This window comes from Chrysemys picta, chromosome 6 (genome assembly GCF_011386835.1).
Source record: "Chrysemys picta bellii isolate R12L10 chromosome 6, ASM1138683v2, whole genome shotgun sequence".
Lineage (NCBI taxonomy): Eukaryota > Metazoa > Chordata > Testudines > Emydidae > Chrysemys > Chrysemys picta.
Window position 1 is genome coordinate 2215712 of NC_088796.1, and position 12467 is coordinate 2228178.

At 46.9% G+C, this 12467-nt stretch overlaps 1 protein-coding gene across 13 annotated transcripts in view; it reads right to left on the minus strand.

Moving 5' to 3' along the window:
- UNC13B (unc-13 homolog B) overlaps positions 1-12467 on the minus strand; it is a 378814-nt gene that overhangs the window by 62646 nt on the left and 303701 nt on the right. For all 13 annotated transcript variants that reach the window (XM_065598630.1, XM_065598632.1, XM_065598633.1 and 10 more), the window contains one exon: positions 4396-4522. In XM_065598630.1, coding sequence (XP_065454702.1) covers positions 4396-4522 — 127 coding nt within the window. The remainder of the gene's footprint in view (positions 1-4395; positions 4523-12467) is intronic.

The following is a 12467-nucleotide window of genomic DNA, read 5'->3' on the forward strand; positions in this document are numbered from 1 at the left end:
GCCCATGTGTGAATTCAATCCATCAAAGGTGTATGATATGAGCTTCACAATAGAGTACAATCTTCTCTGAACAGGCCACGGAGCTCATTCAAATGGTGCTAATTATGGGCTGCTTGAATTAGCAAAGAATGTGAAATAACGTGAGAGACACGAGAGCGAGACAGACAGAGAGAGCGCACAAACTCAGAGCATCCTGGGTAGCCTTAAATACTCCTAACACCTTGGCATATACAGCACACCCATGTTAATATTGGAAATTGTAACTGACACAGTGTTAAATGCCAGCAGCAGCCTGCCTGCACCAGCACTACCCATCACAGCTGTCAGCCATGCTGATCTATGTTAGCAATGATGGGAAAATTTCCCTCCGAGAGACCAGGTCTTTCCATGTTCCAGTGAAATTGCTTTTGACCTGGCAGTTCGGAGGCTTTGAGAGTCATGGTTTGTGCATGGGGTGCAGGGTTTGAGCGATGTGTTGTTTTTTTAAGTAATGAGAGCGCTTTTTAAGCCACGACTCTTTTATTTACAAGAGACTCAGGTACTAAGGAAACCGAGGTTGTTTATAAGAGAGCAGCTACCAAGTCTCCCATCCCCTGCAGAGCTCCTGAGGGGCAAGCTGCATGCTGTATTGGACTGCTTACTGCCCCAGAAAGTCACAGCTCAATGAATGACACAGGCTGTTTGCTACTTACTAATGGCTGCTTATGGCCCAGAACGAGGCAGAACTGCCTACTGGTTATCCCTTGCCAGCCATTGCTTATTGCCCCTTTGACATTCACTGCACACTCACAGGAGGAGGTAGGGGCACTACAGAAAGTGTACCACATGCAGTGGTGTGAACACAAAGCCATTAACCATAGATGGGATGCATAATACTTCCAGCATAATGGCTTACAAATTCATGGTCATTTAGGTGTTTTGCGGTCTAGCCAGACTGCCTGGCAAAAAGGGAAGATAATTTGGGGAGGGAGGTTCTTTTAGTGTATCAGAGAGGTAGCCGTGTTAGTCTGGATCTGTAAAAAGCAACAGAGAGATGCATCCGACGAAGTGGGCATTCACTCATGAAAGTTTATGCTCCAATACATCTGTTAGTCTTAAAGGTGCCACAGGACTCTCTGTTGCTTTCTTCAGTGTAGTGTGCTCTCCTACGCCATGAATGGGAGCAGTGTCTTCTGGCTGAATGGAAATTTCCTATTGTCGTGTGTTACAGATCTAATGCAAGGCAAAGGGCTGCACTTTCAGCCTGGCCTCTGCTTCTCTGGCCAGAACGTTGCAGATAAAATGAAGGCTTACGTGCCTAGGTACCTGGCTGCCTCCATAAGTCAGGTACTAAGACATCTAAACAGTGTTTTCAACTGAGCATGCAAGTTACAGGGGCGAAAACAGAGACTGGGTTTTCAAGATTGGGCCAAACAGGTGCACTGTAAGTCACGATATCAAGGGCAGAAATGCCTTCTACGTCCAGAGACAAGTTAGTCTCTGGTACAATCACAGTACTTGATGTTTGCTAAAGTGTATAATTTAGAAAAAAAACATGCTATATTAAGCATTTTGAAAGGACAAAGAATAAGAAATTCATGCTTTTGGGAATTAACATCTTCCATCTTTCTGCTGACTTCTGAAACGGACAAGAGGAAGCTCTAATGTTCGACTGCTGGCTGTGTTTCTACCCTGTTTAGGAACTGATGCTGGGTTGTTGAAAGCAAGGGGAGTGACAGATTTAACAGTCAGCACTTGGAAACCTTGACTTTATTTTCAACCTAACCTCAAGGCCATCAGGAATGGGTCAATTGGAAGCATTCTCTCCCCCACTGCCAGATATGGGGTAAGGCAAACGGGTCTGAGCTCTGTCTCCTGTCCATTCTGAGGCGTAAGAGTCGGCTCTCTGGGCGGTGGCGTTTTGACTGGTCTCAAAGAGTTTACTAGGTTTGAATCTGAAGCAGAAAACGTTAAGTATCTTCTGAATTTAATGAAGTTGCACTTTATAAAATAGCGATCATGCCACTGTCTGAAGAAACGAACTCATTGCTATGATTAGCCCCAGTGGTATTTCTGAAGTGGTGGGTGTGGGAGCGCAGACAGCTAAGGGAGATGGTTGAAATAGTCTTTAGATGTATTTGGTTACATGCTTAGTGTTAAATATTAGCACTGATCAGCAGCAGAGGATGCTGGACACTGCACAGTACAACACGATATTAGGAGCTCTATAGAGAGATACCGCATAGACAGAGCCAGCAGGTTAGATCAGTGAATACTACTGCTTAGTGACGCTCGGGTCACATTTTTCGCCCATAGATTGCAGAGCTCCTTAGGAAAATAGCTAAGCATCATTATCCTTATTTTACTGATCTGTAAACTAAGATACAGTCCAGAGAAATCAAGTGACCTGCCCAAAGCTCGCCGACTCACAGGCAGAGCCAAGAAAGGAAACCAGGCCGGTCTCCTGTTCACAGGACCATGCAGCCTCTCATTGCTCTGCTGATCTGTTCCCAAGGCCCACCGTTCAGACTGGTTATTAGATCAGGTCTGAGGGATGCCCTGTAGATCAGGCATGCTCAAATTGTGTTCACCTGAGGGCTGCGCTGACAGCTTGCTAGGAGCCCAAGGGCCATGCCTATAGCTTAGATGGCACATGCCCTCATTTTTAATTCCTTAGTGTTGCGCACAGAGGCTACAAGCCCCAGCAACAGGCCAGGCTGCTCGGGACAAGGTTGATTATTGCAATCTGGGACCTGTAGTCACCAGCAACTACAGCTATTAAAGGGCAGAACAGACGCACTGTATAACTGTGATCCTCCCTGGATACAGACCATGTGATCCAGGCTATCTGCTTTGCCCCTTGTTTAATGCAGTATTTCATGCTGAAACTCATGGGATTCTCCCAAGGTGAGCCTGCTCTGAACCAGCTCTGCCCTTTGCGGGACAGATTTATATCAGCTGGATGGGCTTGCTCACCCAGTAAATCAACCCCAGGAAACAAATTACTCAAGTCAGACCCTTTGCCACCTCTACTAAAGAGAAACGGCATCGGTACAGAAAGGAGGACAGAAGAGCTCCGGGGAGGCAAGGACCTAAGTGAGCTCCTTGCTCAGGGAAGGTGTCATTATTGAGGCTAATCTAAAGACAGCTGCACTGCTTTACTAAGGAAGGGGCCTATAAAAAAAATGACAGGTTTCAGAGTAGCAGCCGTGTTAGTCTGTATCCGCAAAAAGAAGAACAGGAGGACTTGTGGCACCTTAGAGACTAACAAATTTATTAGAGCATAAGCTTTCGTGGACTACAGCCCACTTCTTCGGATGCATATAGAATGGAACATATATTGAGGAGATATATATACACACATACAGAGAGCACAAACAGGTGGGAGTTGTCTTACCAACTCTGAGAGGCCAATTAATTAAGAGAAAAAAAAACTTTTGAAGTGATAATCAAGCTAGCCCAGTACAGACAGTGTGATAAGAAGTGTGAGAATACTTACAAGGGGAGATAGATTCAATGTTTGTAATGGCTCAGCCATTCCCAGTCCTTATTCAAACCGGAGTTGATTGTGTCTAGTTTGCATATCAATTCCAGTATGCAAACTAGACACAATCAACTCCGGTTTGAATAAGGACTGGGAATGGCTGAGCCATTACAAACATTGACTCTATCTCCCCTTGTAAGTATTCTCACACTTCTTATCAAACTGTCTGTACTGGGCTAGCTTGATTATCACTTCAAAAGTTTTTTTTCTCTTAATTAATTGGCCTCTCAGAGGTGGTAAGACAACTCCCACCTGTTTATGCTCTCTGTATGTGTGTATATATATCTCCTCAATATATGTTCCATTCTATATGCATCCGAAGAAGTGGGCTGTAGCCCACGAAAGCTTATGCTCTAATAAATTTGTTAGTCTCTAAGGTGCCACAAGTACTCCTGTTCATCTTTATAAAAAAAAATGGCAGCCCCTAGTAGGAGCTCCAGCTTCTGGCAGGAATTGTGGGTGGCCACTCGGCCAGTACTTGGAAGCCAAGGCTTGATAAGATAGAGTCAAAATTACAAAGCCCACCCCAATGTAACCAAACCACATATTGTAAACATGCCACAGAAATGCCCCCAAATCAAACCTAGGTCCCAAGGTCCAACCCTCTGCTAAATATTTTGGCTCTTGAGACTGAGTTAAGACATACTATACAAGGAGATGAAAAAAATCATGTATGTAAGGAGGAGAGAGACCACTAGCAAGGATAGCTGAGAGAAGGCTCGTATGCTTTCAGTATGGTCAGAAAGAAGTGTAGAGGCAGTAAAGGATGGAAAGTAATGAGGAAGACTAAGGGAAAGCAGAAGGATCACCCTGAGGAAGGCGTGAGATGGGGCAAGACATGGAATTTATGAAAGAGAATACAACTGACTTACGCTGGATAGTCGGGCACTTTCCCCTTGAAGGCAGGCAGATCGCGAACATACTCGTTGTACAGCCATTTCACTTTGAAGTGCAAATTCATATAGTCTGCACTTTTACATAGTCTGTGCTTCTCATGGTCTGTTGAGAAGAAAACAAGCAGTCAGGTATGTTAAATTAGCATTATTCCAGCTGCACTGGTCTCAGCAGGGTTGCGTACGACACATCTGCAATGAGCTAAGGTTCTGGTGCGTGATGTGTACCTATAATGCCATGACATTTCAGCAATTAGGATTTCTATAGCATTTGGGGGTTCTTTGCAGTTCAGCAGGTTCAATTCTGGAGTAATTTTGCACAGCTCCATCTAACACTTCAAAAATAGAAGAATTTCTGGTTGTCATGACAATAAGAGGAGAATGATTTCGTATGGCCTGTCCTCCTCTTCACATTAGATGCTCTGGATTTTGTCGTCCTGAGAAAGAAATAATACGATTCCTAGACATGGCATTTGTGTTCTCCTAGATTTAAATGATGGTAACAAATATACTATCTTGCAGCCTCCAAGAGAGGAGGGCAGAGAGAGTTAAGTTCTAGGTCTTCGTTTGTTAGTGATGTGCTGGTATGGAGGTGGTGTGGATTTCTACAGGGGCTCTGCTAGGCATTTTCATCACATGCATCTTTTGCCTCCCAGACTCAGCTGGTCAGTCTCTGCAGAGCAGAGGTGAAGGACTAGGATGCTACTGCTGGCTCAGTGCATTGGGGCCACTTCATCATCAGGAAAACATCGTTCTTGTTGGTGCCGGAAGGTGCAGGAAGAAAGCCTCGTGATGAAGCGTCTCTCTTCCTTTCTATCTCCGCCATCCTGCGGTGGCACACAGACAGCGCCACACGTCACAGGGGCGAAGGAAATGTTCTCTGCAGCACTGCTTGTACCCTCATCTGCCCAGGGCTCAACCAGCAATTCCCTCCTCCCAGCATTTCCAGCACGACTGGTGCAGAAATCCCCTGGTCACCTGCTCCCTGGGATTGGGCCATTATGATCATTTTACCCCCAGCTGAATTCTTTATACTGGCTGCCCATAAAGCAGTCAACTGGTTTTAAGGCAGTCCTGCCTGCTTGTCAAGCCTCGAGTGGGAAACAACCTGCCTATACTTTAACTTATCCTTGAGCTTTGTCTTAGGGCTGGTCCACACTAAGCCCCCAGTTCAAACTAAGATACACAACTTCAGCTACGTGAATAACGTAGCTGAAGTTGAAGTATCTTAGTTCGAACTTGAAGGTACTTACCGCGGGTCCACACGCAGCAGGCAGGCTCCCCCGTCGACTCCGCCTACTCCTCTCGCAGAGCAGGATTACCGGCATTGACGGCGAGCACTTCCGGGATCGATTTATCACATCTAGACAAGACGCAATGAATCGATCCCAGAAGATCAATTGCTTGCTGCCGAACCAGCGGGTAAGTATAGACGTACCCTTAGTCGTTAAATGTGTTCTGACATCACCTCGTTTTAGAGAGGTTCCGCCATTACCACTTACTGTCACTAGCAGGTGATAAGAGACTTTGCTACTATCTTGGAAAACTCTGCCCCCAGAAACATCCCTATCCCCTTCTGGGATATTATTAAAGATACTTCTCTATCAGACATGTGCTTTGTTTTAACCACCATTGATTCCAAGAGTACAATCCTCTTTCCAAAATGATCCCGCTGCATTTGGGATTTGGAAGCCTTATTGGTTTTTATCTGAGGTGGGCCCAAACTGCAGCGTTTGATCTGGATCTGAGTTTTCCCAATGCCACAGCTGGTCTGATGGCCAAACTTTATACACGTATGTGACCATTCACTCCAAGTGAAGTTGTTTTTCTTGGAAGTGAAGAAAAAGAGCATTGTTATATCTAAGAGCTTGTCTACACGAGGACCTGGCAAGCTGGGATGGGAATCTACCCTGCTGCAGCGTAACTGTCCACGTGCACCAGCTGATGTTCGTTAACAGTTTATAAGAGCGCTTTGAGCTAGTCCTCTCTGAAATGGGACCAGCTGAAAGTACAAATTGTTAACATGAGTCACCAGTGGCCATGTGGACAGTAGTTAGACTGCAGCAGGTAAGTGCGGGGCAGACTCACAACCCCATGGTCTAATTGCTTATGTAGATATGCCTTAGCTTAATTAAGCTATGATATCCTTAGTGCCTAAGAAGGACAGGAGCCCCACCTCAGAGTGTCTGAACTACTGACCGCCCTCAGTAAAGTGCAGAAGTAAAGATGTATGTAGGGGTTTAGCAGTCAGACTGGAGATGGAAATAGACATAAGTATGCACTCCGTGCCTCTAGCGAGAGGAAGGAAATCAGTGGACAATTAGCACTTTGTTCATTTTGATGTGGAGCACTACAGGGGTTGCCATCGTCCTCCTTGACAGAGCAGAGAGTCATTCCTGCGTAGGAGCAGCTGCCAGCTTATAACACAACTGGATGCATTTGAGATGAAGTGGCTTGAGCTGTAAGTTTTTCTCCACAGGTGACAAGGAGACCATACAACTTTCTAAATGACAAGCCCTGTCAAAGGAGAGGTCAGTAGTGCTCGAGATGCAAGACGTGTTACCTCCCTTATGAAGGGTGGATATGTAGCTATGGGAAAAGCACAGGCCATGAGACAGGCTGATCACAACGAAAATCTGATACGGTTTTAGTCAGAAGTTTGGGGGGGAGGCCTAGGTATCACTTTGTCTTTACGCAACACACCGCATAAGGTGTTGGCCATCAGGACTTACAGCTCTGAGACACTCCTGGCCAATAAAATGAGACCTTCAGCACAGGAACATAGGAATTGCCACACTGGATCGCACCAGTTGTCCATCTAACTGAGTCTTCTATCTCCAGCTGTTTCTGGGGAAGGCGCTAGGAAAGCCTGCACAAGGCAGGCATGGCACAAGTTATATCTGCTGTTTTTCTGTCAGAAAAGCGTCTGAGTCCACACCATGTGGAACTGCTACTCCTGGGGGAATTCTGCACCACTGCGCATGTGCAGAATTCAGGTCCCCCACAGATTTCTTTGCTTCCCCGCAGAAAAATGACTTTCTGACAGGGAAGCTGCAAGTCGCACCACTCCCTAGCTGCGCAGGTATATTGTTTCAGGCACCCAGAGCAGCCGGCAGAGAGGTAAATGACCACAGGGCTGGGGACACCCCAGCCAGTGGCTCCTAGCCTGAGCTGGGATCAGCTGCTAGTTTCGGCTAGGCTGGAGGCAGGAGAGGACAAGACTTCCTCTTCCCCTGGAAGGAGTGCCTGGGATGGTGTCAGAATGACCCACAGAAACCTCCCCAAGCTCCAGGAAGCTCAGCATCCTCCCCTTCTTCCTTCCCCCATCACTCCTCAGCTGTGGGGAGAGGGGTCACTGTACAGGGAGCTGCTCCCCCATCTGCCCAACCCCCATGCATCTAGACCTCCCATACTCAGACACCCCCGCCGAGCCTCACCCCGTACACCCAGAACCACCTCAGTCCTCTAGACCAGAACCCCACCCCACTGAACCTCGACCCCTGCATCTGGAGCCTCCTGCACCCAGACCCCCTGCCTCAATTTTTAATGTTTTGGTGCAGAATCCCCTCGGGAGTAACTAACTGCTGATCCTGAGGTTCCAGTGGAGGCAGACAAAGGACTCCCAAGGAGCCTTTGCTTTTTTGTTGGAGAAGAGTGCCCAGGGAGCAGGACCCCACACCGGCACCTCAGAAGAGCTGCTGACCCAGGAAGCAGAGGCCCAAAGGGACAAACACCAAAGTACTCAGTACCCATGTGGAGTAAAACCTGAATGGGGCTTGGACTCTGAAGCTGTCTGGCCAAAAAATCTCACGAAGGTGGCGCTGCAGAAAATGACATGGCACCCACCATCTTGGAACTGAGAAAACTACAGCACCACCTCAGATCCAGCAGGAAAAGCAATCCCTGGATCCAAGTATAGCATCAATCGGCCCCCAAAACAGGTCTCCCCAGAGCTGGGGACTTGTCCTCAGTACTGAAGAGATGACAGCTCTGGGGAGAATACTGGAAATGCTAGACAGGTCTGAGTAATGTGACATCTCCTCCAGCAGATCCTTCAGAGAGGTTATGGGGGTCTGCCAAACAGTTCCAAGGGGCACCCCCGTGAATAGGACTGACCTGACCATGCCAAATCAGAGAAGACCTTGTCCTCCTTAACAGCCCTAGGATCTGGGGATGCCAGCTGCTCCAGGATACATCTGACTCTCTCTTGGAGCCTCTTATCTCCCCAATGCAATCTACTGGAGTCACTGGAACCAGAACAGGTGCCTTCCGAGGTTCCACTAGAAGAATATGGATTCTGAGCCATAAGAAGCCATTTTGCCATTTCCTCACTGGGCACTTTTACAAGTGGCATGGGATGTCACATCTTGGCTCAGATCCCTTCCTTAAAGCATTAGGGGCACTCATCATACTCAACCAAAACAGGGAGCACAGCAGGGCAAGAGGAACACCTCTTAAACCCTGTGCTCTCGATGGGTACAATGTCTCAGGCAAGGCCCCAGGTGATCCCAGAGCAGTAGAAATTTGACAAAAACAGCTAAACACACATTTTAAGTGAAGGTGACTTACTGTGACTGGAGGCTCTGAGATGTAGAATACAGACAGAGGCCGCACATGTGGGTACGCATATACATCATGCACCCGAGTCTGGAGATTTTAGCAAGCAGTGTCCGTTGGCCCGCATGTGCGCAGTAAATCTCCTCGTGCTCCTGAGCGAGGGTATAAGCAGCAGTGCAGGTCGACACCCTGTCAGTTCCTCTTCTAACCACGAACCTAATCAGATCCGCAGCACAGGGGATGGAGGGCAGGTAGCAGAATACAGACAGGGTCCACACGTCTCGAAGAACCTCCAGTTACAATAAGTAACCTCCACTACTTCTTCGAGTGCTGGCCCCTATGTGCATTCTACACATGGGGATTGACTAACAGTTATCAGACCGGAGGAGGGGGTGAGGAAGCCAGCAACAAAGATACATGCAGTACTGCAGATCCAACTGCTGCATCTGTAGCACTTAGACTAGTGCATAATACCTAGCAAACATGCTTACGGAGCTCCAGGTGGTTGCTCCGCAGATGTCCTGCATCAGGTCCTCTTGCAGGGATGCTACTGTGACAGCCTGCACTCTCATGGAGTGGGCCGTTATACTGCCAGGAGACAGCACCTAGTCTGTAGCTTTTGATAATGCAGCCAGAAACCCACTTAGAAATCCCATGCGAAGATACAGCCTGAACACGGGATCTCTGTCGTTGTGACAGTGTCTTGGAGACTTTCTGATGGGCTTGGTTCTTTGCAGGTAAAAGGCCAGTGCACAACTGATGTCAAGGGAGTGAAATCTCTTCTCTCAAGTAAGGGGATACACTGGTTGAGGTGGAATTCAGAGATGACCTTGGGAAGAAACTTAGGGTGAAGGTGAAGGAATACTTTGTCCTTGTAAAATACTCTAAATGGGAGGGGGGAGATCACCATGAAGGCTCCCAGTTTGCTGACCCTCCTGGCTGAAGTGATGTCCACTAGAAATGCCACCTTCATGGACAGGTGGGACACTGAACATGACATTAAGGATTCAAACCGAGGTCTAGTGAGCTTTGACAACACAAGGTTCACATCCCATAATGGTGTGGGTTTAGTGACTGGCAGAAAGGCCTGGATGAGGCTTACAAACTGAGGGCTCCACCTCTAAGCACGTGCTCGTAGGGGTGCTGCTCGTTTGGTGAGGCCGATGTTCCAGGGGAAGGGGTGGGGGGCTTCTCCCTGGCCTGGATCCGAGAGGGCTTCATAGCCTTCTCCAGTAAGTGTTTTCTAAGGTGAAGCTCATGATCTTCACAGAAACAGCCAACAAATGCTGCACTTCGCTGAAACGTCGCCCCCTGTCCAGACAGTAGAGGCAGTGTTGGTTTGTTGCTGATGGAGAAGGATCTAGGGCAGGAGATGCAATTTTTGAAGCTCAGGAGTAGGATATAGTCCTTGAGTGTGGGGAGGGAGTCCCCAGTCTGGATTAACAATCTACACTAACCACACTAAAATTAACAAAGAATAACTAATTACAATCCTATTTAAAGGTTTTCTGAAAGGCTGAAGCAAGAGAGGACACTGGATTCTGACTCAGACCATGAGGCATTAGAAGGAACAGAGAGCGTCGACCAGCACTGCTTCTTATACCCTCGCTCGGGAGCACAAGGAGATCTACTGAGCATGTGCAGGCCACGGACACCACTCGTTACAATCTCTAGACTCAGGCACATGGTGCACACCGGAACCCAGGTGTGGAATACACACAGGCACCAACACTCAAAAAAGAACACTTATAAGTCTAAAATTTTCCTAACTGCACTATTTAGGGACTATTTTATCCTAAATTACAAAGCAGAAGAATGGAGGGGAATGCAGGTGTGACTGGGTTGGCGTGCTGGTAGAGGGGATATGCAGGGGTGACTGGAAGGGCTGGAGTGTTTACACACAAACTCTGGAACATTGGGAATTCTACAACTATCCCTTGCTCCCAACTACTGTGACCTCTATGGTAGGGCTCTCTGGAGGCAGAATCAGGAAGGATAAAGCCAAATCTATTTGCCTAAAATAAACCAGACAAGAGAATGCACTAAAGGCAGAGAAACTAAAATTAACAGAGTCTTGGATCCAAGCCTTTTCCAAACATATTTTTGTTCTGTCTAGGCTAAAATGCTATTAAAATGCAGGGCAGGAAGATGCATAACATCAGCAGAAGCATAATCCTGGGGACTGACCTCTAACACAATCTGCTGCAAGAGGGAGAGAGGGTGACGCTGACTTAGCAAAACTAAGGGAACTAAAAAATAAAAATAACATGAAAACTCTTACCACCATAAAAGAGGACTTTGCGAATGCGGAAGACAGGTGGGGCTTGTGACAGAGGAGAGAGAAAAGTGAACCACAGGAATAAACATGATCCAATGAAACCAAAAGCCCCTGGCCCCTTAGCAGCGACCTCAATCATGGCCAGCTGCTCTCCCCTTCCAGAGACTGGCTACAGGTTTTGGTTTGATAAAGGGAAGAAGTTCCTGAGGATGATAGGAGATAGCCCACAGCACAGAGCTATACCTGCAGTATGCCCGTGATTTCCTTTGTCAAACAGAATTGTGCTCTTGTACCTTTTCTTTAAAGTAACCTGTGTTCCAGCCCATTAGCGTATACCCTTTGCTTCTTCTGAAACGTGTTAAGCAGGAAAAATGTAGGAGTTGGAGATCTTAGTGGATTTATGTGCTGTAGCCTACCGGACATGAAAGAGCTTAGCAGCAGGACTAATGGAAAAGTGTACGAATATTTTCTGACAACTGCTGTGTTTCATCCTCAGCAAACCACAAGAACAGAGAAGCGTTCTACAACTGTCTCTTATTTCCCCTGCAGATTTCATCTGGAAACACAATCATACTGTAGATGTTACAGCTGGCAACGAGCTCTTAGGGTCATCCAGTCCACCACGAGGGCTCACATGGGATTTGCTTCTTTGCAGCATGTTCTCCAGTGCTTTGTCCAGTCCCATTCTTGATACTAGGGTGACCAGATGGCAAGTGTGAAAAATCAGGACGGGGGTGGGGGGTAATAGGAGCCTATATAAGAAAAAGCCCCAAATATCAGGACTGTCCCTATAAAATCGGGACATCTGGTCACCCTACTTGATACAGACTATTCTACAGTCTAATACATCTCACCATGTGTTTTTTTCTTGATATAGAACCTACACTTTCTTTAGTTAATTTCATTCCATTATATCAAAAGATAAAAATCTTATAAAGAGACCCTGAACCATATCCTTCTCTCTCTGGTGTTTCCACTACTCAAATGCTTGGGCACAGTTATTGAATCTCTTCCCCCTTAGTAGTAGTTTGACCACACTATACATATTTAAATTATTTCAAATCCGTCGGCCCCTTCATCCTCTGTTCTTATCCAAGTTCCCTCCAACTTACCAACATCTTTCTAGCACTGAGGTGGCCCAGAACTGAACAAGCACCATATCTCATGGCTGGCAGCTTCTCTATTACTGTCACATTCAATTGCCTTACTGGTAAAA